The sequence below is a fragment of the Semicossyphus pulcher genome, unplaced genomic scaffold (assembly GCF_022749685.1).
Source record: "Semicossyphus pulcher isolate SPU_LCO1_2020_fin unplaced genomic scaffold, fSemPul1.0.p SCAF_17, whole genome shotgun sequence".
Taxonomy (NCBI): domain Eukaryota; kingdom Metazoa; phylum Chordata; class Actinopteri; order Labriformes; family Labridae; genus Semicossyphus; species Semicossyphus pulcher.
In genome coordinates this window covers 864,669-891,937 of record NW_027211681.1, presented here as the reverse complement: position 1 = coordinate 891,937, position 27,269 = coordinate 864,669, and the positions used below count along the sequence as shown (strand labels likewise).

Sequence of the window (27,269 nt, the reverse complement as noted above, 5' to 3'; positions counted from 1 at the left end):
GCAGCACCGGAAATGTGAGGTCTTGGACAATTGTCTTTTGTAGCTAACTGCTGGCTACCCGGAAGGCCCAAATTGTCAGCCGTCGCTCCCAGGGGCCATATCCTGGTCAGGCGATAGCTGGTGGGTTGACTTAGATTAACCTTAACTGCTTTTTAGCATTTTCAGCCATCTGATGTGTTTTGGTCGACTACTATTCCTGCTTGGCTTTCAACTACTAAAACCATTAAAATATCAATGTCCAGTTCTGAAGACATGTCTGCTATGTTTTCTTTTTTTGGAAAAGATTTCTACCATTTAAACGTGAGTGCTTTCAACAGATTTTTACAATATATGTCAATGACTACTTAGTGGAATTGATGGTCACCTGCTCAATTCCAGCCAAGGGGCTACTACTGTTAGTAATACTAATCCAGCCTTTATTACGACTACTACCCCTACAGCCTTTAGTTTTTTGTGGTGCTGTTGAATTATTGCTGATTTAAAATTATGTTTCTTCCCTTTTTTATAGCAAGGGCCTTTCTTTCCACCCTATCAAAAACACTTAGTAGCAAAGTGCCCACATTGATTGCTAATTCTCTTCAGAAATATTGTGCCATGAGTACAGTTTTAAGTATTCTGTTTATTCATAAGTTCTTGCCTGTTTTTCAGGTGAGCCAGGATTCTACCCGAAGGTTTTGTCACTCTGCAGAGCTCTGTCCCAGTACCTGCTGAGTGTAAGCCAGCTACCTTCCTCACTACACCTCCCCTCTGAAAAGGAGCACCTCATTACCACTTTCACCTGCACTGCCACTGAGGTAAAAGGCAATGACTAAAAACATACATATTGTGTTGTTTGGTTCATAGATTTACACAAAAAATATAATTGGTATCCCATAGAGGTATCTGAATTTTCCAATTCAAATTTTCAGGATAGATATTCTCTCCATTAGCTCTGATAAATGTATACAGATTAATGCTCTTTATTTTTTATTTTTTCAATATAAGTTGTGCTCTTTGTGAATGATATGATAACATGTGGCTACAAGTTACTTAACAGGATAGGTCAGCTCAGCCAAGGTTTTCAAAGGTTGACATCAATAAAAAGATTGGGGTCAGGATCATCTTCTTTTTCCTCCTCCTACTTCTTCTACTTTTTCCTAACATATGCTGTGTCTGAAATGCCATACTATAGAAGTACATACTGCTTTGGCCAAAATATAGTATGCAGTATGCAAACAAAAGTAAAATGTGCAGTATGCCAAAAATGCCCGGATGTTGTACTGATTCGGAAAAAATCTCCAGTCTACCTCGCCTGCTGTATCCCACAATGCAAAGCGCTGGAACGTCACAGAGGCAGTTGAAAAGACAGACAGCAGCAGCATTCCAGCAGAAGGGGGTGCTTTAGCTAAAGAAGCGGCGGTCATTGTTTACTTCCGCCTGCCGTAACATACTGCAAAATGAATTTGAAAAGCTCCTCCATACTACATATTACCGCCGAACGCAGTATGCAGTATATAGTATGTAGCATATAGTATATAGTTCACCATTTCGAACACAGCAATACTCTTCTCCGTCTTCTCTGTCTTCTTCCTCCTGCTGCTGCTGCTTTTTCTTATTCCTTATTCTTCGTCCTTCCTCCCCCTTCTTCCTCCTCCTCCCTACTCCTTCCTTCGTTTACCTACTTCATCACTTCTTCCTTTTCTTCTGCTACTACTTCTGTCACCTCTTACTTCTATTACATCTTCTTCCTACTACGTATCCTCCCAGAAAATCTGCCTTCCCATGCATGCAAGAACATAATTCCAGTCCTGTGTGCAAAATTACAAATACACTGTAAGAGACCTTTATGCAAACCAAAAGCCAACACATAGTGTATTTTTCTGATTTTTGGGGACAAAAGTTGTAAAAAGAAACTTACATCATTTGAGTGCATTTGGTCTTTTAGAAGGATGATAAATATGACTTTTTTTTCAAAATACAATTTTGACATTTTGTTTTTTTGTTGACCCTCTACATTACATTTATGGTCTTACCATGTTTATCTTTCACTATTGTGTCTTTTTATTTGCCCAGGTGGTTGTGTGGCGTCTTCTCCAGGACCGCCTGCCCCTGAGTGTGGACCTGCAGTGGGCTCTGTCCTGTCTTTGTCTGGCCCTGCAGCAGCCCTGCGTCTGGAACAAGCTCTCCACCCCGGAGTACAGCAGTCACACCTGCTCCCTCATCTACTGCCTACGCCTCATAATTGTTGCAGGTTAGGCGGGAAACCAGAATATGTTAAGGCAGTCATGCCATGTGACCATAGTGAGTGCACATAGACTTAAAATGTATCCGTGCCATTTCAATGCCAATGCTGGTCAGACTTTTTCTCTTGGCTTCCCAGTGGCTGTGAGTCCTGGCGACCAGCTGTTGCACCCAGAGAAGAAAAAGACGAAGGCAGAGAGGGATGATGAAGAAGATCAAGTTGACTCAGCACACGCTGACCGTAAGCACTCACTTAGAGATTCAGTATAATGTTGCAACTATGTTTGATGTCTAATGGTGTTTTTTTTTACTTTGCATCTAATCTCAATAAAAGCTATAGAGGATATATCATGGTAAATCCCCCCTGTGTGTTGCAGACATTTTAGAGTGGCAAGCATGTGAGATCATGGCAGAGCTGGTTGAAGGCCTGCAGAGCGTCCTTGCTCTGGGTCACCATAGAAACAGTGCATTCCCTGCTTTCCTTACACCAACCTTGCGCAACATTGTCATCAGTCTGTCCCGCCTTCCTCTGGTCAACAGCTACACCCGAGTACCTCCACTGGTCAGTGCGATAAAGACATTATGCCTCAAGTTTGTGTACATGAAACTTTTGGTCTATGAATATTATGTGTGTCTGTAGGTCTGGAAACTGGGCTGGTCCCCTCAACCAGGAGGGGAATTTGGCACAACGCTGCCTGAGATCCCTGTGGACTTCCTGCAGGAAAAGGATGTCTTCAGAGAGTTCCTCTACCGCATCAACACACTGGGTACAGAAACACGCACAGTTAAGACAGGAGACAGTAAAGGGAGACCCCATGTCATATCTGTAATGATTCAGCATAGTAAACTCAGAATGCCAACATTAATACAGTTTTTGGTGCGAGTGTGACAGATACGTACCGTATTTTCTGCTATATGAAATATTTTGCTGATTTATGCACAGGCTGGAGCAGCAGAACTCAGTTTGAGGAGACCTGGGCCACTCTTCTGGGGGTGCTGGTCACCCAACCCATCACGATGGACCAGGAAGAGGAGACGCAGCAGGAGGTATATATACACACAAGAATATTTTTGTATGTCCTTAATCATCCTATTGATGATCCTATAGATTATCAAAACAGTGCACAGACAGTGAGTGATTATTAGTCTTAATGGCATTCATGTTTGAGAATGACGATTTACATGTAAGTTGAGCCAAGTAAGGAAAATGAATTGAGACAATTTCTTGTCGCTGACTTCATGAGTCATTCCAACTGGCAGGATCTGAAAAGTTCATGACTGATTGACATTCAGTCATCAGATGACCTGAGACAGTTTGTGTTGTAAAGATGCCTCATTGCCTCCATGATACGTTTGACTGATTTGCACAATATGGGGAAATTAAGCATTTTGCCTGGACTAAGATCAGCAGAAAAAAGTGTGAGCTTTCTTTAAAATGCATTAAGTCTCTCCACAAGTTGAGTGACTGTTTTATCCCTGCCTTGCAGCTCAATGTTGAGTTGGTTCACAGCAGGAGAAAATTCATCATTCTCCATAAGACACAGAAACGTATGGGCTTTTTTCTGCTTTAAATTATGAAAAAACACCAGGATCTCCCTGAGTTAAAAAGGAATGCTCTAATGCGTTTCCTTTGCTAAGCCATGTAGTATCATTGTGGATGAGCAAATCATTATACTGGCCTGACATGTCTGACAACAACTGTTGGAAAAGGAGATGTGGTAAGCTGGAGTTATCTTCCATGACAGAGACCATAGTTTGCTTTAACTTACACAGGAGACTTTGGTAGATCAGGCAATGTAGCAATCTCAGCTGTAGAACCACAACTTCCTGCGATGCAGATGGTCCTTGTGTCCTGCCCGCCATTGTGGGTGCGCCATCTGCTTCCACCATGTGAATACGTCCCAAATCCGACTTTTTCTCCTCAAAGAATGAGACAGTTTTGTTAAAATATTATCTCACCGGTCATGTGACCCTCCAAAGGAATTAGTCCATGTAGATCCTCCCAAAAACATTCACCATAAAATAATCTAACATTGATGCAAAACCTTTCCTGAGTTTGTCCAAAATAGACTTGAAGATGTCTGATGCTGGGACCTCTACTCTCCTTATGGTTAAGGTGTCTGATACACATACTTCTCCATCCATTCACTGTTGAACTGTCTGTTTTCTTAATCTACTTTTTATTTTGTCTGGCTTAACTGGCTAACGTGCTACCAAGAACAGGACCACAGGTGCCAAAATGAGCATGTAGAGACTGAACAATGTTTTGTTTCTCCTTTTTTCACTAGGAGGACTTGGAGCGTACCCAGTTGAATGTGTTGGCAGTGCAGGCCATCACCAGCCTGGTGCTGAGTGCCATGACCCTGCCTACTGCTGGTAACCCTGCAGTCAGCTGTCTGGAACAGCAACCCCGCAACAAGAGCCTCAAAGCCCTGGAGACACGGTGATTTGCCGCTTTTTGTATTTTACTTAACTAGTAACTAAATTAGCATGCAAAAGTATTAAGTATGGTTGTTTGTGTATGTGCACCAAGGTTTGGAAGGAAACTTGCAGTGATCAGGGGTGAGGTGGAGAGAGAGATTCAGGCTCTTGTGTCGAAGAGAGACAATGTCCATACGCACCACCCATACCACGCCTGGGACCCTGTACCATCACTTTCATCAGCATCAGCTGGTAACTCAAAATCAAAACTAGATGTGTTTCTAACTGCAGCTGCTGTTCTTCTACCTTGCTCTCTTATTTATTTAATTTTCTTTCAGCTGGCACGCTGATCAGCCATGAGAAGCTGCTGCTTCAGATTAACACAGAGAGGGAGATGGGAAACATGGATTACAAACTAGGACAGGTAAGAGATGCGCGAAAAAAGGTGGAAAAGTGGAAGGTAACATGAAGTTGTGTTTTAATGTTTACTGGATTTCTGTAGCCCAATGTATTTTTCTTCCTCTCAGGTCTCCATCCACTCAGTGTGGCTTGGTAATAACATCACCCCACTGAGAGAGGAAGAATGGGGTGAGGACGAAGAAGATGAAACAGACACTCCGGCCCCCACCTCCCCACCTGTTTCTCCCATCAACTCTAGGTCAGAGAAATAAAAGCAGAAATATACACTCACACGCTTCTTTGAACTAAACACATGATGCACTGAAATAAGAAAGCACGATGGCCTACCACTTTCTGTCCATCTGTGCTTTCAGGAAGCATCGTGCAGGTGTGGACATTCATTCATGTTCACAGTTTCTCCTGGAGCTCTACAGCCAGTGGCTGATCCCAGGCTCCCCAAGTAACAGGAGGACCCCAACAATACTTATCAGTGAAGTGGTCCGATCGGTGAGCTACTATATATATATATAGATATATATATATATATATAGATATATCTATATCTATATATATATATATAGATATATATCTATATATCTATATATAGATATATAGATATATAGATATATAGATATATATCTATATATCTATATATAGATATAGATATATCTATATATATACACACATACACACACACACACATAAGTATCTAATACCCGTCCCTAGAAGGGACTAGTGACTAAGATGGTTTCGCTCTCCTTTCACCTGTTCCACTGTCTTTCCCCTCATTTTTTCTCTGTAGCTGCTGGCAGTGTCAGACCTGTTCACAGAGAGGAATCAGTTTGACATGATGTTCTCCACCCTGATGGAACTGCAGAAGCTTCACCCTCCAGAAGATGAGATCCTTAATCAATACCTGGTGCCTGCCATCTGCAAGGCTGCTGCTGTACTGGGAATGGTGAGTATGGCTGTGTGTGGGTATGGGACCTTTTTGATAGTGGAGAGATATGTGTTTATAATTGGTTGTAGTATTCTACCATAGAAGTCTATAGTCTACAGTGTATAAAAACTGAATGTATATTTATAGGATAAAGCAATAGCAGAGCCCGTGTGCCGACTGCTGGAAACAACCCTGCGTAGCACCCACCTGCCCAGCCGTATGGGGGCTCTGCATGGAGTGCTATATGTGTTGGAATGTGACCTGCTGGATGACACTGCCAAACAGCTCATCCCAACTATCTCTGATTATCTGCTGTCAAACCTCAGGGCTATTGCTCAGTGAGTATAATTTAATTAAGCTGAACTGATGAGGAAAGGGCCTTAGGGAGCAGTTGTGTTTCGTGCAAGTGTCAATTTCTTTAATTGGTCTTAAACATTAGCTTGGGAACTATTTGCTGTACGACATACTTTTCTGATATCCATTTCCCTGTAATAACAACCATTCATTTATGGGCTGGTTTAAGTGGCATTGAGAAATTATGTTTGTAAAGAACAAAGATGAGTGCCATTGTTGTTGAACATTCTGAATTCTCATTGTGCGTCAGTGTAAAACAAACTGGAGGATTGTCCATGTACATATAAAGCGTTGGCTGCAAATGTCCCCGGAGGCTTTTATGTTGCACTAAATGCCATATGAATAAGAAGTTTGAAATGGCTAATCAGGCCAGACGCTTACCTCTATGTTGCAGGCCAAAGGCATTTTGTTTAACACCTGGTTGGCTGTGCCTGACACCTAAATTGTTGACACATACAGTATTTGCCTTCCAGAAAATCAAGCATATTGGACAATAATCTAAGACTAGAAGGAGCAGTATCGAATGAGAAACTGTGGGGCCCTGAGGGATGAGGGAAAGAGAGTGGTTAAGCACACACACAAACAATATATAGCTATTAGAATGTAAAAGGAGTTGTGAAACAAGCTTTAGACAGCAATGCTACATTTATCCATTATGTGATGCCCCACAATTTTCAACAATTGACCTCCTGTTTGTATTCTGCAGCTGTGTGAACCTGCATAACCAACAGCATGTGTTGGTGATGTGCGCAGTGGCCTTCTACATGATGGAGAACTACCCTCTTGATGTCGGATCTGAGTTTATGGCTGGAGTTATACAGGTACAATACATTCTTTTATGATGTGATGTGATGTCATCAAACATAAAAAAAGAAAGGGTTCTTGTTTTGTTTTTTTACACTGAACATATACATATATAGTTCATGTGTCAGTGTTAGCTATTTACTCTGTCTAGCATTAAGCATTCTTTCTATTTCCTCTTTGTAAAAAATATATCTTCTTTCTATCTTTTACTCCATCTCTTGCCTTGTCTTCCAGTTGTGTGGTGTGATAGTGTCGGCCAGCGAGGACTCCACTCCTTCCGTCATCTATCACTGTGTGTTGCGTGGTCTGGAGCGCCTTTTGCTGTCAGAGCAGCTGTCACGTGTGGACGGTGAAGCGCTGGTTAAACTAAGTGTGGACCGAGTCAACATGCCGTCGCCACACAGAGCCATGGCTGCCCTGGGCCTCATGCTCACCTGCATGTACACTGGTAAGGAAGGTGCTAACAGGGCTCATACATAGTATTCCACTTTTGTGTTAAATCATGAATATATACATACATATATATATACACACACACACACACACACACACACACACACACACACACACACAATAAAGGGCTGCAGTAGCTCAATATGTGGGGACAGGAGGGTTGGCATTTCAAGTCTAGAATAAAGCAGTCAGTACAGAGTGAGAACTGGTAGCTGGACACTGCCACCGAGCAAGGTACTAACCCCTAACTGCTTGGGGAGCCTGACTATGTGGCAGTCCCCTTTGCTCTGACATCTCTCCATATATTGTTGCTTATGTATACATCCTGTTTTGTATGCATTTCAGGTCTGTGTATGTAAGATAACAACAGGGCAAAAAATGTACAAGAAGTAGAACTTTCCTTATATAATATTGTATATTTATAAGAAGAAACCAAGTTTATTAACCCCTTTAATGTACAGGGGGAACTGAAAAATTCTTTATTTTCTGGACACAATTATTAAAAGTATACATATCAGTCCTCTTTACAACCACTGCCAGTTACACCCACATGTATTTACTTTGAACCTTTTCATCATTACTAATAATACTGATCAACCTTTTTTTAATCCATCTTTACAGCATAACTGACATTTTTAAAGCTTTAACTAACCTTTTCATGAAGCCTGTGAAAGTATTAAGCAAAAACACCTGCTTGATTCCTGCATGTCATACATGTATTGTATACCTACAGTACATATGTTAAATACCCTACCTCAAACCCCTACGTCAGCCTCTACTAACTTTTTCAACCTCTGGCATTTTCTCGTCCATAGGGTGCTCGGCTAGATAACACCTCTTGCCAAGAGCTAGCCAGCAAATTATTTGCTGAACCCCCTCTTTGAAATGTAAACCGACTTATAACCCTCTGCATACCTCTCCCTGTACTCTAAAACAAGCTGAAGCTCATTCGGGTCACAGGAGAGGATAATCTTGTATAGATTGTGCCCACGAAACATGGCATTGAAAATCCCTGTAATTTAGCTACTTTAGCTTAGTTCAGTCAATTCACATTCTGAAGATTTAAGACACTGGTGCTTAAATTCTGATCTGAATCTTGTGATATCAGTGTCCCTCCTACCCAATCTAACCTCTCCCCCACTGGTTCAACCGGTGCCACCCCCCCTCTCGTCCTCTCAGCGGTGCTTGCGTCGGGTTCAGACGTGACAGGGGTTAGAGGTCAGGTTGACTCTGGTTCTGCCGTAGCAGAGGCGCTGGGCGTCACAACGGGTCATGTTGGTTTCTCCTCAGGCAAGGAGAAAGCCAGCCCTGCCAGTCGCCCCACCCACTCTGACCCTCAGGCCCCTGACAGTGAGTCCATCATTGTTGCCATGGAGAGGGTGTCTGTGCTCTTTGACAGGTACACAAACACTCAAACAACTTCAATTCCACAAGAATTGCACACGTTTTAAAATAAACACCCAAGACAACCCGTACACAGTAATACACGTTTGAATCTGCAGATTTCTTTCCTTATCTTTGACCTCTACAGGTGTGCTGTGTACAAAATAATTTGTCGGTAGCTGATGTACATATCCATAAAGACCTTATTTTATTTCCTATTATCATTTGCTCTTCGGGGGTTTCCTGTTACTAGGATCCGGAAAGGTTTACCCAGTGAGGCTCGGGTGGTGTCCCGGATTTTGCCCCAGTTCTTGGACGATTTCTTCCCGCCACAGGATGTCATGAATAAGGTCATCGGAGAGTTCTTATCGAATCAGCAACCTTATCCACAATTCATGGCCACTGTCGTCTACAAGGTCAGCAGCAGGACATGAGTCCGTGCAAATGGAAGAAAATGTATAATGTCTTTTTTAGCAGTAAGATTAAGAACTTTTTACAATATTCTGTACATTAGGCTCACAATTACATTCACATCAAAACATACGTTCATACTCAAAACAAACAAAGAAAGAAAGAAAGAAAGAAAAGTCAAATTTCAAACATCTTGAAATAAAGATGTACAAAAATTAAATATGTATGTAACGTGGAACTCACAGAGGAAACTCGCATATTGTGCTTAAAATCGGTAACCTGGACTAAATGTATGTGTACTGAATGAGAATAGACTGTGAGGAACAATTGAATCTCAGGTTAATACATTTCTTATATGAAGGTTAAATACCATCTTGGGGGTCTGTGCAATAGTTACAATAATTAAGTTTGTTCCCCAGATATAAAAAGTAAAGGCTACTGTCTTTGTGCTGTATGTCTAAGGGAATCCATTACTATACTTACTTATTTGTTCTTAATTTGTGAAGAGATGAAAGGGTAAAACACAGGAAATTTTGACTTTGAAGAACATTGAAAAGTAAAAAAATTGGTTTGTCAAACAGCTAAATATGTCTTTTAATATTTGAAACAAGAATTGCGAGACAGAGATTACAAAATAACAAACTTACAAAAATGACAATTTGTTTTAGCTCCAAATCATATTTCAAACCTTCTACGCATATCAATCATATCTGCTACCACCCCAGGTTTTCCAGACACTCCATGCCACAGGCCAGTCTTCTATGGTGCGGGACTGGGTGCTGCTGTCCTTGTCCAACTTCACTCAGAGGACACCAGTGGCCATGGCAATGTGGAGCCTCTCCTGTTTCTTTGTCTCGGCTTCCACCTCCCAGTGGATCTCAGCTTTGTATCCTTATATAACAGTCCCTCTAACATAAGTGGGACAGTGATTTGGTTGTTGTATCCATGCTGTATAATGTGTGGAGATGTAACAGCAAATTGTTAATGCACAGCTTACGAAACAGTTTGCTCTGTTGTCCTTGACCCCCTCCTCTTAACTAGACTGCCACAAGTGATCAGCAGAATGGGCTCCAGCGAGGTGGTGGATGTCAACCTGTTCTGCCTGGTTGCCATGGATTTCTATCGGCACCAGATCGATGAGGAGCTGGACCGCAGGGCTTTCCAGTCTGTCTTTGAGACTGTGGCTTCACCAGGCAGCCCTTATTACCAGCTGCTGGGCTGCCTGCAGTCAATCCATCAAGACACATCGCTCTGAAGGCAACGGACTGAGATGAACCTGAATGCACAGAAAGGCGGGGGGAAGAGAAGCATGGGGTGAAAAGTGGATTCAAATAAATGTGGTAGGGCAAAAAAAATTACATCTCCATGTAAAGTTTCCCCTTGAGTTTTGATGGAGGGGAAGAAGAGAATGTTTAGAAAAATCTACTGTAGCCTCATCCCTTTCCTTCTTTACACTGATATGAATGACTACAACTGAAGTCACCATGATGAATTCAGTGGAGTGAGCATAAGGCAAAACTAAGGGGATGTCTGAGTCAATGTCAGTTTTAGGATGTTTGTTAAATAACAGGACTGTTTGGAGAGTGCACCTATTTGAAGTACATTGGCTGCAAATCCTTCAAAATCCAGTTCTGCCCACTATCACCCAGCCCCCCACAGACCATTCCTCGAATAACAGCACCTTGAACACTTCCTCCTACCCAGCACGTTGAATAAAGAGCTATAAAAAACACTAACAAAATACAAATTTGGATTTTATTTTCGTGTGAAAACTCTCTTAAGTATTTTGTTGTCAGTAAAGCAAAATATAAAATGCAAAGTATTTACTATATTGAAAGTTTCAATGAATCTATTTTTTGGTGCGTTATTTTAAGAGTGCTTAAGGTCTGGTTAGGCTACTGACAATAGGCTGACACAAAGGTCAGAAATACCTGCTAAATTTCCCTTAATGTGGTCAGTTCAACACATAAGTAAAACAGAAAATAGTTTATGTGTAATTATGATCAATTATAGCCATTGTTTTTTTTTCTTTCTAATGATGATGAGAAGAAGGGGATGAATGATGAAATTATACATACATACATAAATTATACTTGACACACCAGAAATCGACTTGTTTGCCCCCATTTCAACAAGTTGCTATTATTCCTGTGTCTGTGCGGTCACCTATCGTGAATGTTGAATTGAGTGGACAAAGAACTAGACGGGTACATACTTAAAATATATAATTTTTTTTTAAATCCCATTTTCTTCTTCCTTTTGAAAATTATATTTAATTTTAACTGTGTTAGGGCCCATATAGCAACACTTGAGAGGGTTGAAACTATGAAGCAAGAGAAATACCAAAATAGCAGTGATGTCGTCTTTACTTTTTTTTAATCCAGTAGCAGGGGGACAAAGCATTTCCTCGTATGATTATATGATATTGCTAATCTGCCACGTCTTTTTTTAAATTGTATTCAAGTCCTGTATGCTCCGCATTGTACCTGAATGATTACACCTGTCCATTTCTTGTACTTTTTTAATTCTCAGGATGTAAGATGTGATTTATTGTTGTTGTAAGACTGGAAGTAATTTGCAGTCGGTCTTTAAATGGGGTTACCTTCGTATCTTGTAAAAAGTAATTGTAAAGTAATATGAAAGCCATGGTGCATGATAAAATAAGAAATGTGTAAAGATGAGAGAGCCTAAAATAGAAAGTAAGATTATGTGATGTTTTTTCTGTCTTAATACACACAAACACGTGACAAAAAGAAAAATGGTGAATTAGCAGATTGCAAAATGCAGACATCGACAAGCTTATGGTATTTTATTGAAGACTTGACCCCGAGTTGCCTGGGAGCGTGCTGGGCGTTGTTACCCTGTACATACACTTGCCTTAGATAAAGACTGAATATATATGTATGTCCTGTACACTGAAAAGCTTGAAAGCATGCTTAGCATTACTGCTATTTTCGTGCATAGTCTTTAATAGTGTATTTCTGTAGGTATGGTTGCCATGACCGTTGTGCAGAAGAGATGCAACACAATCCAAAGGGAGCCTTGTAACCTTAGAAACCAACAGCAGCTTTGACAAATCAACAGATGAGGAAGTGTAGCATAGTGATTAAACGTCGAAAAGCAGTTTTGTTTTTGTTGAGCTTTGAATATTTTGCCTCTTTTAGAGATTGGTTAATATTTCATTATTCATTGTCTTTGTGCAGAATTTTAAATACACCTAGCACTTGAAAACTTGGAAATGTGTCTCTTGTTGATGTAAGGCGCTTTCTGGATATGCAATGAGTCGTACAATTCATAAAAGTAAAAAACTTAGGTTATTTGTATGCTAAATATGTTACCACTTTCCAACCTTAGAAGAAATGTGACTGGCTTCTTTTTGATCATGTTAAAATAATGTATTCACACAATAAAAAACTGAGTCCTCTTCAGCTGTTTTTGGAAGTCCAACGTTAGGTCTCCCTTAAGTTGATTAAATAGGCCTAAATGAGCCCTGTTTTCTCAAATAAACAGTCTTCGGATGTATGTGGAGAAAAAAAAAATTCTTGCATTACTGAAAATGTTGAAGTATATTCAAAAACAGGAAGGAGAATCCTTTCTTTTCATCTTGTCTTTCAGTATTTTACCCAGCTTAGGGCAAAGGCTGAGTGGGACCCCTGCAGGGATAATGCAGTTAACTAGAAATCTTTTGTGGTTTTTGGAGATGGGCGTGGAGGTTGTGGACAAAGGTCATGTACAACTAATTTAACATGCTTCCCTTTAAGACTTAATTTTTCTCCAGATGAAGAGTCAACTGCTCAGAAAGAAGAAAAAAAAAGTTGAGAATCAATGATTAATTCCTTTCTCTGTCAAATGTTTTAGATGCATTATAATGTCACTTCTCTTCGAAAATTAGCATGTCTGTCCTTGTTTTTAAAAGAATACACGCTGTTTTCCTCTTTCTAGAAAACACAGGTAACCAAAACTTGGTAATACATTTTCCAAGAATTCTCTGAAGATTATAAAAGAAGCAAAGGCTGCAAAAGGACCATTAACAGGACACTGGACCCTCTTTACCATCTTATTTATTTTTACTACCTGTAATGTCTATGGATGAAAGATATTGTGTTCTTCAGTTAATTCTAATATTTGAGGAGATTAATACCTGCATTTTGTTTTGTTGTAGAAATGAATAAATTATTTAATAATGTAAATATTATCCTTTGTGATGTTTGACTTGTGTGTCTTTCTCCATGTAAACTAAACTACTGAGCTGGCAAACTACTAGATGGGTTGTTGTGTTTCAGATAAAGGTTTTACACACCTGCTCCGCACACACAGGATCCACTATGAGGATACAACCATTAAAATATTCTACTTCCTCTCACTCTGTCCAAACAAACAAGCTTTCACCACTAAAGCGTCAAATGATCAAGCTAAGAAAGAATGCATGATTTACTGACATTAGATAATACATTTAAATGAGTTATACAAAACACATTTAAAGCCTGTTTTTAAACCTTTAACTGTAACTCCAACTAACCTGTACCACTATAGAGTTAGAGCATTTTGTTTAATTTTATTCTTCTCATTCAGGCTATAATGTCCTTTCATAGTCACAACAGTTTGCTCTGGTTTTACAACATACATTAAGATGGGTGGCTCATGATTAAAAGGTATTAACAGGATTACCAGACAGCTGCCATATGGTTCATGAGCCGAAATCGTGATGGCACAACTGTACATCACAGACAGTACATGGCTGAATTTTTTGTGGTTAACCATATTATCTGTATGATGAACACATAAACAAAGCACTTTACATATTTGCCATACAAACCAAAAAAGCAAACATCACATTGAGCTGAACAGGTTTTGATTAAAAGTTGGAGAGACAATGAACTAATGTCCAAACAGTGATTTAGATATGTTTATAGAGCCCACTGCAACTCTATATTGAAACATTTTAAAACTTTAGTAAGTAAAGTTTAGTAAGTAAAAATGTGATATTGTGTTATAAACAAAGAACATGTGTAATGTGTGTATGCGCTGTGCTGAAATGGGTCATGTATCATAGTTAAGCACTCCAACATAATGTATTTATTGTGACATTCAGACGAGTAGATTTCTTATTTCTCAGCTTCTATTTACTGGCATGGAAAAACAACTCTTCCACTCGAAAGTATTAGATTGAGCTGCTCTTATGTGGAAGCTTTTCAAGGTGTTAGCTGTGGTAGCCTACAGTTGAAGGGCCTTCAGTCCCCGAAAATACATAGAGACTGACATGACAAACAGCCAAGACACTTTGTGTCAGAAATACAGTAATCAGAGAGAATGCAGCAGCAAGTTAATGAACTTTTAACCCACCACCCCCACTCCGGTTGCCCGCTCTGAACACACCTCCCTCTCCTCCAGACCTCCTCCTCTTAAGGCAACTTCGCCAGATGGTGCAGCCTTTTCTTTTGTTTACCCATCGTCCCTGAGTTTACCTAACTTAGCCTGGATACGTAATTATGGGCATTGCCCAACTAGCCCCACCGTCGGACACCAAGACGTAAGGTATTTAAAAATCTGAGTGAAACCGCTAGACCAAACATCTTTGTTGTGGAACATTAAACGAATCCACCTTTTACTTAGCCATCCCTGCTTTACAACTCATATGTATTGTAGCCAGCTGTTGTCGTTTGCTGTTTCGCTTTGTGATGGTAAAAGACAGATCGATATGTGCACTCTACTTCCGAAACGTCTCTAAATAATTCCAAAAGGGACTTAGACGTCTACTTTTGTGATATTGAGTTTTAACACTTGTGGAATATGATACTGTGGCTACTTTTATTTGTGATTTCTCAAACTAACTTTTGCCAATTTATCCACATAACTGTTCGCTGTCTGACTGACAACTCGGAAAACCAATGACAGGATATAAAAGTCTGTGTACACTGCCATTGCTATAGTTACAGACCGACATTCCAAAGAAGTGGAAATCGGGGGGCGGGACTATAGTTTAAGCAGGGGTGAATGCACTTTGGATCAGCAAGTCTCGGAAAGAATCGGGTTTTTTTAAACTCTTATTAATTATCAGAAACAAAATTACACACCACTGATTGTAAAGTGAAAAACATAGTTTAACATGTACATACATATAACATATTACATGTCATAATACAGCGACAATTGCAAGCATTGCTTACGTGTAGCTGTGCTAGCATGTACAGCTAACTAAGCTAACAGTGACGCCTTAGCTAATCTCTGCTAACGTTAACATTGGCTTTACAGTCTTTTTTTGAATGTTTAAGACGTTTTACAAGCAAACAGATGTTAACACAAACAAGTCACAGTCAAGTTGACAATAAGCGAAATTTATAGATAAAAACTGACATTCCCAGAAGTTACGTTTGTTTTAGGATGGATCTAACTTTACCTGCATGCCGGCCAGGTGTGAAAACGTTTCTGGTGTGGAAACTTATTTTTCATTGGACAGAGCTACAGTGACTCCACCTTTCGCAGGTGTGGCTGTGTATAGGGTCTCTTCCCAGTAACGTGTGCTCACAATAATAAGTATTGACATTCATAACACTGTAGCCTTTCTTTAACATTTTGGTGTTTTAATAATAGTTCTAATACTAGACAGACAACATATTTGATCTATGTACAGAATAAATGTATGATAAAGGCTCATAATGGGACAACCAAACCATGTTAAAGATGCTCTTATCTCTAACTTAGTTGTGTTCTGTTATGCTGCAGGTAACTGCACCTGAAAATTGGGTGAGAGAGAGTGATACCACAATGGGAATTCTTCCACAGCAAGGCTGAACAACGGCCAAACTTCCACCCCTCTGCTGCATAAAGAACTGATCAGTATTCAAGCAGCTTGGCCGAAGACAAGTTTGACGACCCAATAGATATTGTTTATGTTTCTCCTCCTTATGCTCCTCCTTAATCGGAGCTCTGGGACAACTATGAATGATTAAAACTTACTGGATTGATGGACAAAAGGAAGTTCCCTGGTACCATGTTTAGGCAAGGGGATGTATCATCCAAAAGACGGCCCCGTGGTGGAAGTGGGCTCAACCAGCCTCAACCATCCACCTCCTCTATGCAGCAAGGTCGCATCCGAGCTGTGGAAGTGGCAAGAGGAAGAACAGGCTATGGCTTTACACTCTCAGGCCAAAGTCCATGTGTCCTCAGCTGCATCCTGAAAGGGAGCCCTGCTGAGTATGTAGGTTTGCGTTCAGGAGACTACATTCTTTCTGTCAATGACATTAATGTCTCCAAAGCGTCCCATGAAGATGTGGTCAAACTGATTGGACGCTGCTCTGGTGTCTTGAAACTGGTTATCGCTGAGGGAGAACATCACAGGCGGCACCATCACCACCAACGGTCTACCGGAAGTCGTCACCATAGCAGCAATGCAATGGCAGCATCTTACCTGGACTCTTGCTCTAGTGAGGATGAGTTGGATCGTTTCTATGACAACAGTGTTAACAACACTAATAACAGCAGGTCAGGCTGTGGAACCCGTGGGGGGTGGTACAAACCCAAGCTGGATTCTAAGCAGCAAGGCATCAACAGGGCAGAGAAGGTGGTGGCGGAGCTGCAGTCCGGAGGAATTTTTAACATGATCTTTGAAAACTCCAGTCACTCCTCCAGCAGCTCCGACAAGGAGAGACCCGGAGTTAGCCCATCAACAAAGCCACATCCGCTCTCTGATCCAGAGTTCTCTCCATATCAGAACTCCTCTTGTTTCCAGAGCAACCCCAACCTTCTCTCTGAAGAGGAGATGGCCCAAGTTCTAAATGATGACTCCGTCTTTCTGGACTCAGATTTTCGTCAGCTCCACCTTCACCACCATGAAGAGCATGACTTGGACGTAGGAGATGGGGGTGACTTGGTCTTAGAGCCCAGCGAGGGCATCCTAAATGTGGGCATGATTGTTGGCTATCTGGGCTCTATTGAGCTGGCCTCCACAGGGATGAGTTTAGAGAATGACAGCCTGCAAGCGATAAGATGCAGCATGAGACGCCTCCGGGCCGAGCAAAAGATCCACTCACTGGTTCTTATGAAGGTGTGGTAAAATAAAAATTTCTATTCTATTCTATACTGATCTTGTTGATGTTGCTGATGTTGATGATTATTATTTTTAAAAACGGGGGAAAAAAACGCCCTATATACTGCCTGTGGGAACCATTGTCCGATCGCACATGTTTTTTGGCACTTACTGATTTCGTTCCCTGTCTTGATCGTTGCTTGTGTTGTATTAACTCTCAGATGTTAGTCGCTTTGGACAAAAGCGTCTGCTAAATGAAAATGTAACATTGTAACATTGTATCTGATGAGAATATTTTCTTATTAATTTTGCCTAGGCTTCTGAAACGTTTGATCTTTAATACTGCATTTGCTCTGAAAGTACTGAAAAATAGAAAATAGTAAATAAAGCTACTGCATTTTAGTAGTTTAAACACTGTGTATCAACATGCAATGTCTTTTAATATGTAATACATGTCTGGTAAATCAAGTCATGTTAATTCTCATAAACGTTATTCACAGAGATCCAACTTTTCCAATTTTACGGGCACAAACCTTGAGTAGAGCCTGGCTGGTGGACGGCCATCTGCCATGACCAGGGCTAAGATAAAAAGAGAAGAGGGAGGACGAGAGAGACTGAAAGACAGACACAGTCAGTCAGACAAAGATACTCAACAATAACAACTATGATGACCATAGAAATATGACTTATCATAATAATTATAGTAGCAGTGTATGTCAGTCTGTCGCACATGGAGGAGAGAGTGGCTCAAAGCATCATGGGATGTCCACTGGCAGTCTAAGCCTGTTTCAGCAAACTAGGAGCTGGTCCAAGGCAAGCCTGAGCAAGCCATAACTAAAGTGTTTATCAGTAAGGGAAGTTCAAACCACATGCAAAGAGAGTGTCTGCTTAACAGACATTGTGATTGTTGCATTCTCTTTGCCTTATTTTATATTATAACATGTACTTACTCTTTCCCACCAGGTCATGCATGACAGTGTGCGTCTGTGCAGCGACAGAGGTCAGGTTCTGGCCACCTATCCTGCAGAAAAACTAGCCTTCAGTGCCTGTTGTCCAGATGACCGCCGATTCTTTGGGCTGGTCACGATGCAGGCCACTGATGACCAGGAAGATTCTTTCTTTAGCCACGGGCGAGGTGAAGAGGGCAGTTTGAGGACTTCCTGTCATGTGTTCATCGTAGATCCAGACCTCTGTCACCACCAGGTATGAATAGAGAGACAGTGAGTTGATACAATAACATTTCTGACAGAATTTAACTTCCCTTTACTAAAACAATATCTGGGTTATTTTATTTATACAGATTTAGACATAGGCTGTTCCTGTGACATTATAAAGTATTGGATATTTGTATTGTGCCAATAGAAAACCGTATTCATTAGTGTTACATTTTATCTTAACAAAGCCGCTGAAAATGGCATTTAAAAAGTGAATTTAATGATTTAAATGAGTAAATATTAACAAGGAAGTAATAAAGTTATGACATTGTCATTGCCATGGATGTTTTACAGAAAACCTGGTGCCCACCAAAGTTCACTAAGTCTTAATGCTGCTTATCAGCCAGAGGCTTCCAAAAGGCTACATTTCATGTAATAAATAAATAGCAACTTAGCAAACATTTTCCTTTGCTCATTTCTCAAGGTCCATTCAGGAGTAGCAAAAAGGTTTGGCTTTGAGTGCACCCCAGACCCAGACACAGGAGGCTGCCTGGAATTCCCACCCAGTTCTCAGCCTCTCCTCCAGTTTGTCTCCGTCCTTTACAGGGACATGGGGGACAACATTGAGGGGGTCCGGGCTCGGGCATTCCATGATCCAGACAACGATGCCCAGCAGAACCACAGCACCAGCAGCAACAGTGACAGTGGTATCTGCAACTTTTTACCAGAGGAGAAGAGCAACAGGGTGCTCTTAGTAGACCTTGGAGGTCCTCCAAACCACATCTCTGGGCCACGCCACTGGGACAGCCCACCTTCCTCACAACAGGCCTGGAGCCCTACCCTAGGAGCTGCAGCCCCTCACCCACCTCCTCCTCCTCCTCCTCCACCAGCTCTCAGAAATGGCCACCATCGTCACGAACCACACCTGGCTGACCTCCCACACCCTCTCCCCTTGGCTCACCCAGATGTTCCTGGCAGGCACTCCAGAGGGGTCCACCCACACCACTACTCACAAGGGAAGCGGGGAGGAGCTATGGGGGGAGGAGAAAAGAGAGTGGTAGGAGGAGCAGGGGTGGAGCAGCAGCGGTGGCTGCCAGTCCATGTGCTAAGAGACTGGCGACAGCAGCACCACCACAGCCACCTTCAGGGCGTGAGCAGCGATCAGGAGTCCTACGCTGAATCCACGGACGGATGGTCTTCAGCTAACTGCAGCACCCTGCCCCCACCCATGAATAAGATCCCAGCTGACCGCTACCGGGCCCCCTTGGCCCCAGGAGACCACCTGCCACCACCTGGAGGGAGTCAGCCTCCTCCTCCTCCTACACATCCCCACTCCCACACCCACCGGCTGGCTGTTCAGAAAGATGAGTGGGCTAAGAAGCTATTTGGTGCTGGGGACAGAGAGAGAGCCGGAGCAGAGAAAAGTGAAAGGGAGAAAAAACGAGGGAATGCAAAGGAGGGAGAGAAAAGGGTTAGTTTTACATTTCTATTTGTCTTTCCTATCAATTTATTTTTTTTTACATTTGTATTTCAAAATATTATCCTTTTAGATAGTGAGACTTTTTTTTAGTCATACTGCATTCAGTAATGTGTTATGCTGTGCCAAATTGTGGGCATTAGACTTTTGGAAGAGTTGTGTTAAAAGTGACCATGAGATGAGAAGCCCAGATAGCAGGTAGCATCCCCCATCACATACCCCTGCTGTGGAAATTTACTGTGACTAGAGTGTATCCAAGAGTGCAGTTTATTGAGGCCATAAATCCTTCTTTTTTCATCCCACTGCTCCCCATCACATTCTCACCCTCTTCTTTTCATTGCCTAGCATTGAACTTCTCTCGCACAGATGTGACATTTTTCCAGTGGTTTTGAAGCTGCAATGAACCTTACCCTACCAAACATCCCTGTACTATATTGAGTATTGGGAGTACCCTAGTTGGCTCTCTCCCCAGACTTTGTACAAATGGATAGATAAGTAATTTATCCCCACTACTCCAGTATCAGATCATGTTTTATGCAGCAGCTACGCATCTGCCTTCCCCTGTAAGCCACCTGCTTCCCACCGTAATGAGACTTAGTACAAAACTAGACTAGACTACTTTGGCTGCATTCTTTTTGCAGAATACATTTCCTCTTGAATTGATATACATTACATAATTGACTGTGTCTCTTCTATTCTAATCTCTAGAAGCATTAAAGAGTCATAGAGGGAAAGATATATACAGCCTGACTGCATATGGTCTGAATGATCTTACATTGTACTTGGGATGAACTCTCGTCACTTGGTATTTAGCAAAGCTGGTGCTTCACCAAGTAAAACTTGAGGTGAAAAGTGTTCCAGGGACCCCCTGGGGACAGTCAGAGGAAAAGTTTACAAGACCAGAGCCAGGGTAGAGGCTGTGAGTGACAGGAAGGTGGATGTTAACACCTCTGAACAAGGCTGACTGGAGACACTTGGCTTTGAAAGATGTGGCTGTCATGGTAATGGTAAGCCATTATTTCAGGCCTTCAAATAAGTGCAGATTGTGCTGTGATGAATGTAGCTGTGCTGTACTATCGATGTAGTTCTTTTTATCCTTTTTAAAACTATTTTGATTTTACGTATTTGCCACATGGTGGCACTGTTTTACCATCTAAACCCCTCGCCCTCCATAAACCCTCTGCCCACTTTATGAAAAAATGGTGTGTGTGTTTGGTTTCCATGTCTACAGCTGTGTTGTTGTAAACAGGAAGGATGCCTCTTTTCTGTGACATTGTGTGTGTGTGTGTGTGTGTGTGTGTGTGTGTGTGTGTGTGTGTGTGTGTGTGTGTGTGTGTGTGTGTGTCTGTTGGTGTGAGGGAGAGGGGCACAAGATCAGCTGCACGGATAACAGTTGAGGCTTTTCCACAAAATTGTAGTCCTCAGATGTTCTTTTGAAAAAGTTCTGCTGCAGCCACACCCAAAACAACCCCAGCACTACTGAGTCAGATCAACTCTTTCTCATTTCCATTTTAATCCAAATCACAGCTTCTCTCATAAAACCTTTTCTTATGTCATGCTTTTGTTATGATTGATTGCGATTACAATTAAGTCATGTTTTATTCTGACCAGGCTAAAGAGAGGTCATGTAAGAATTTTTTTGCACACATGTAATCAAGTGTTCAAGTCTGTGTTATCTGACAGACAAACACGAACACAGACACAGGGTTGACTCGGTATCCAGGCAACACCACTGGTCATCTCCTGATGAAATGCTGACAAGACCTGCTCTTAATCAGACAGTCAGATTCAACATGTGTCACAGTTTGGCCTCTAGAGTCTGGCAGCATTGATTAATTAGTCATTATTATCCATGGGGGTCCACTGACTGACGCTCTCTCCTGCAGAATAAATGCTATCTGTGAGAGGGGTGAAATAAGCTGAATATTTCCAAATATTTCTGCTATTCTCTAAATAAAAAAAGACAAAAGTTGTGAAACTCTTACTAAAGACTTGTAAATGCAGTGATTGACTGAGCTTACTGTATTCTCCTTCAGTTCAAAGCAACTGGACAATTATAATGTAATTCTAGTCAGTGGGCTACCACCGCAGCATACCTTACAAAATTGTTACACCATGTTGAATATTCTTTGTATAGTATTACTATTTAATGGAATAAACAAAGTGTTGTTGTTAAAATGTCCATCCTGTTTGTGTGTCAGCTGTGGTTGAGGGCTTGACTAAGTACTACCAGGTAGTAGAGGCAAAATCACAGGACTGTACATGCCCGTGTCTAACATGTGGAATTTAACATTTAAGTGGAGAAACGAAACCCATCTTCAACAGACATGCATGTGTACGCTTCAGGCAAAGCTGCAGAAATCTCCTCATTTAAGCTGTCATGTAAGAATGGCAACATGTCATGTTGTATTTTTAATAAATTGACACTTTAGACATTCAAATTTCTACATCACCTGTCCCACACATGCATCAGTCATAGTGTGTGAGAAACAGTGGAATGCTGTTTATAATGGTGCCATTTATCATAACCTTTTTGAACTTTAGTATGTCTTTGATCATTTATATTTGCATAGTGCAAAAAAGGTTTATGGTCCATGGGAAGTTTTGATGTCAAACTTGTATGGATAAATTAACACTGCATTACCCTGGCTACTGGCTGTTATAGCTGTGCAAACAGACACTCCACCTACAGCGTAAACACTGTAAAGTTTCCATTCAATAGCATTAAAACTATTTTAAAAAATTAGTTATTATTATTAAAACGTATTAAATACATGAGTTGTTAGTTACAGAGCCAGTTCTGTCTGCCAATCAGTCAGAACTGAAGAAGCCTTTCAGATGAGAGGTGAAACGTCTTAAAGTACTTTAACCAAGTCCAGTTGCTTTTTGGATTAAGTTTAGAATTACCATGACCTGGATGACTGAGAACCTTTACAGACATTAGTTGTTACTTTTTTTTTAATATAATTTCTTGCATCTGTCTTTCATGTATACACTGAGTATGAAATGAAGTGCCTCACTTAAGGGGCGCCTTTAGCAATTGTTGAGGGAGGGTGACACTAGCTATCTTCACAACCTTTTTGTCATTTGGGATTAGAATTACAATCACATCACCAGCTTGCTTCTCTGACTGTAAGGCTAATGCCACCCCCACCTATATGTCCTGTATAACACATTGTATCGCATGTGATTTGAACATGTGTATATTTCTTTCCTCAGGGTGGTCGCTTTCGTGGTTTGACCATGGGCTTCCCTCCTCTTCCTCAGCGCTCCTCAGCCAGACGTTCCTTTGGACGCTCCAAACGTCTCAGCCTGGCCCGGTCTCTGGATGACCTGGAGGTAGGAGTGTACACATGAAAACAAACTATGTACTGAGTATATGAAGTACTTCCATCTCCCAACTTACACCTGTGGTGTTTAGTATTTTTTCACTGCTTTAGCTCAGTCTGACCACTGTGTTATTGTCACATTTTAGCCACACATGCAACATCTTTCTCTAATAATAGCAGCTCATGCACATCATACATCCTCACGTGACACATCAAGCCCTCTTCTCACATCACCGTAGCAACATACACACAGTAGTGGCCAGTAGCCAGTACATAGAATCAGCCAACAGACATGTACAGGATGGTATTCATGCTGTGCATTTTGAAAAGGGGAATTACTTAATAATAATTGAGGTAATTTTTTCATACATGCAGCCATTCCTCTGGATGTGTTAGTAATTCCTATTCTGCTCACCTGATGCAGTACGTCTACACTGTTGAAAGAATTATACTTTTGCTTCCCTTTTAGCTGCAAGAAATGACCTAGAATCCAGTCATTTGAGAGGCATGAGGTTTGCTTAACAATATGCCTATTTAGTTCTACTTTACAGCATTTTCTGTCTTCAGCCGCTGTTGTAATACTCAGGCAGAAACAACACAATACACTGCTATCATTTCTACCACTATAAATGTCCTCAAGACAAGGCCTAGTTTTTCAGTTTATGTTCTTTTTAATTATGTTAATGTCGTTAATGTGAGACCTTTCATTTCTTGGAGCTTAATTCGTTAGCTTTTAGAGGAAAAGTGAATAAAAAAACAGTTTCTTAAATAGCTGCAGGATAATTCTGTACATTAAAGTTAAACTGAAGTGGAAAATATTGAGTGTAATTCTCATCGGCGTCATGGTGTGTGTTATGAGCCCTGATGTCTGCGAGGACAATTCATAACATTAGTTTTGGTCCTATGATAATGATCAGAAGAGAGCTAAATGTTTCCTCCATTTAGTGGCTACAGAGGCTAGCTCAGAGTAGATAAGCAGATCCCACACTGTTCCATTGGTTGGGGATTTTTTTAAATGTACATTTTTGGCATACTTCCTTTATTGGACAGCACAGTTGAGAGAGAGACATGAACCAGGGGGAGACTGGGAATACAAAATTAGCTGAGTTCAAACGAGAGATGTTATGATTTAAAGTTATGGTGCTAAAAACTATTTTAATTACAGTTAAAGCTGCTGTGTATATTTTATTGTGTGAAGAATCTTCGGATTTAATCAAATTCCAAAAGGGGAAAATCAATTTCCAGATAAGTTGGTGCCCACAAATTTCCACGTCTTTTGGCATCACCTCAAACTAAAGGCTCTCGATTTATCATATGGTGGTTTTATCAGAATTTTTGCTGACATTTGAATTGCCAACCATTGTGTGTGTTTACATACATGGTTAAATCCTTCTCTATCTCATTGCCGGACCATCCCATGGCAGGGTTTCTCTCTTCTCTTCTCCTCATTACTCCCCAACCCTCCAGCCCCGTCTATTCTACCTTTTCTTCCGGTCGTTAGGCCTTTTTCTCTTGCTGCACATGCGGTAATGTCCACAAACAGAGAGGTCTTTGTGTGGTGAGAGGGGGGAGGAGAGAGAGATTTTGTGTGTGTGTGTGTGTTTGTGTGTTCATGTGGTGATGGTGGTGGGGGGAATGGGGCTTGAAGTGTTGGCCTGCACTCCTAATGAGCTCTGATGACCAACAAGCTGACATTCCCCTCGTTAGTGAGGCCTCAACACAAAAGCACATCCAGTATATACACACACAGCACAGACACACACACACACACACACACACACACATACACCAGGAGCCATGCATACACAAGCAAATTGCAACGCTGAATCAATAACACAAAAAAACATCAATACACACAGGGATAATTGCAGTACCATTGCACACACAGACTACACAGCCATCTTGCAAGCCGTGACATTTAACTGTTAAGCCTCTCCAGCAGTTTCAGACTCTCTACAGTAGTTGTGTGAGTGTGCATGTGTGTATTCTGTGTACTGTAAGCATTTGTGTGTTACTACCTTGAGGCTTGACTTGCAGCATATCTTGTGATTGTAGAGCTTAACCATTAGACACAAGCACAAAAGAAACGTACATAAAGACAATGTATCATGACAGCAGTAAAGGGCAGCTGTAATGTAAACATCTTCTCTCCTCCAGCTGTATAAAAAAAATAATAAGAAAAAACTATAGAAAGAAATACATTTTAGAGGCCAACATCAAGACGATGAAAAATCAGCCTAACATGCTCCCAACTGATTAAATCATCACACAAACAATTCTCAAGTGGTCCTCAGATGAATCTGGAAGGCATGATAATTGCGTAGGTACACCTGTGTAAGCAACATGACAAATTTAAACAGACCAATTATCATTCAGGTCGAATGCAAAAATACAAGTGCAAAACGTTGCACACAATAGGCTGATTGCAAGGCTGATTGCTGATGTTCCTTCATAAGCTGCAACATAATGATGGGTGGAGGATATGGGAACAAAATATGTGGCAGCAGCCCCCAGGAGCTTCTGCTGCTGTAGGGCAAACAGCTAATATACTAAATTAGCTAATTCTGGCAGGTCTCGGTAGCTACCAGCAGTTCCACTGGCAGGTCTTGGTAGCCGCCAGAAGTAATAATATAACTAATTATCATTAGCTCTGGTAGCTAACCGAAGCTCCATGTATTGAAGGAAATGGTCAGAAACAAAATTGTTGCTTTTTGGCCAAAAAGGTGTGCTGTGAATCTGCACTTGATTGCTCTTCCTCATCAACTGGATGTTTGTCTCAGTAAATTGAAATTTTATGTCAAGAACTGAATTTGAATTGTGAGAACTAAATGTGGAATTTAAATTTTCCGATCATCTGAATTCAATTTCAGAATTTTACATTCAGTTTCAAGTTTATTGAAATTCAATTTTAAAGTAATAAATTCAATTAAAAAATATTTGATTCTAATTCAAATGTTTTATTCAACTATTCAGCTTGTTCAAATTCAAATACAAATAATTGAAATTCAGTTTCTACTGACACATATTTCTGCGAATGAAGATGAAACTTCTTGCATTAAATTCTAGGCTTAATCCAAAAGGCAGCTGGACTTGGTTGAAGTTCTTGAAGAAGTCTCACCTCTCATCTGAAAGGCTTCTTCAGTTCTAGTCTGACTGGTGGATGGAGCTAGAAATATAAGCCTCTGTAGGTCATTAGTATGCTAATAGATGTGTAATCAAGGGTGAGTCGTTAACCTGAAGAAGCCTTTCAGATGAGAGGTGAAACGTCTTCAAGAACTTCAACTAACATCCGTAACATGACAACCGTAAACATCTGGTCAAAGTGGGATGTATGTGTCCTCAATACCTTTTTATCGGCATTAGGTGCCGCCAAATAGAACAAAACTGAGAACTTTGAAAATATAACTTTAACTTATCCGCATCAACATTGTTTGTGTGTGTATGTGTGTGTGCTTTATATTTATATGTGCACTTGCTTTTTTTTTTTTTTGCAGTCTGTGCAAAACTCCATGTTCCTGTTTAATGCAGGTTTTTAAAAAAAATGAGAAGTGTAATCCCCAAATGGAGATATTCCAAATGACATCATTACGGTTATTTTATTGGTGTGCAGCCACAAAAGACATTGTATCACTGTTTTTCCAGACTAATCAGTACTAACCATAACAAATAACTGATTGTGTAAAAGTTCCTTTAATAAAACAGATATATTTCAACAAAGAAAAAAAATCACATCTGGCTTTCTTTTTATGAACAGCCCATATACGTATATGCTGAAACTAGTGCTGGGATTCACTAAAGTTCACTGTAAGCCTGGACTAGAATAAGTGTAATGGACACCTGACTGAACTCTGTCTGTGGGTCCTTAGAGCACATTGAATATACACAGAACATTGTCAAA

At 40.8% G+C, this 27,269-nt stretch overlaps 2 protein-coding genes across 7 annotated transcripts in view; both read left to right on the top strand.

The window, feature by feature from the left end:
* htt (huntingtin) overlaps positions 1–12,809 on the top strand; it is a 38,917-nt gene extending 26,108 nt beyond the window's left edge. For 3 of the 5 annotated variants that reach the window (XM_069665247.1, XM_069665246.1, XM_069665245.1), the window contains 19 exons: positions 649–794; positions 2,053–2,230; positions 2,360–2,461; positions 2,598–2,782; positions 2,861–2,987; positions 3,164–3,267; positions 4,509–4,663; positions 4,754–4,893; positions 4,980–5,065; positions 5,169–5,299; positions 5,415–5,547; positions 5,843–5,998; positions 6,128–6,318; positions 7,041–7,155; positions 7,373–7,586; positions 8,882–8,990; positions 9,228–9,390; positions 10,111–10,271; positions 10,427–12,809. In XM_069665247.1, coding sequence (XP_069521348.1) covers positions 649–794; positions 2,053–2,230; positions 2,360–2,461; positions 2,598–2,782; positions 2,861–2,987; positions 3,164–3,267; positions 4,509–4,663; positions 4,754–4,893; positions 4,980–5,065; positions 5,169–5,299; positions 5,415–5,547; positions 5,843–5,998; positions 6,128–6,318; positions 7,041–7,155; positions 7,373–7,586; positions 8,882–8,990; positions 9,228–9,390; positions 10,111–10,271; positions 10,427–10,640 — 2,810 coding nt within the window. In that variant the 3' untranslated portion in view covers positions 10,641–12,809. Of the gene's footprint in view, positions 1–648; positions 795–2,052; positions 2,231–2,359; positions 2,462–2,597; positions 2,783–2,860; positions 2,988–3,163; positions 3,268–4,508; positions 4,664–4,753; positions 4,894–4,979; positions 5,066–5,168; positions 5,300–5,414; positions 5,548–5,842; positions 5,999–6,127; positions 6,319–7,040; positions 7,156–7,372; positions 7,587–8,770; positions 8,991–9,227; positions 9,391–10,110; positions 10,272–10,426 lie in introns of all 5 variants that reach the window. The other 2 variants (XM_069665244.1, XM_069665243.1) reach the window with 1 other exon arrangement.
* Positions 12,810–16,147: 3,338 nt separating this feature from the next.
* Positions 16,148–27,269, top strand: part of rgs12b (regulator of G protein signaling 12b) — a 46,229-nt gene continuing 35,107 nt past the window's right edge. For both annotated transcript variants that reach the window (XM_069665383.1, XM_069665384.1), the window contains exons 1-4: positions 16,148–17,429; positions 18,375–18,614; positions 19,050–20,036; positions 23,262–23,381. In XM_069665383.1, the coding sequence (XP_069521484.1) occupies positions 16,350–17,429; positions 18,375–18,614; positions 19,050–20,036; positions 23,262–23,381 (2,427 nt within the window). In that variant the 5' untranslated portion in view covers positions 16,148–16,349. The remainder of the gene's footprint in view (positions 17,430–18,374; positions 18,615–19,049; positions 20,037–23,261; positions 23,382–27,269) is intronic.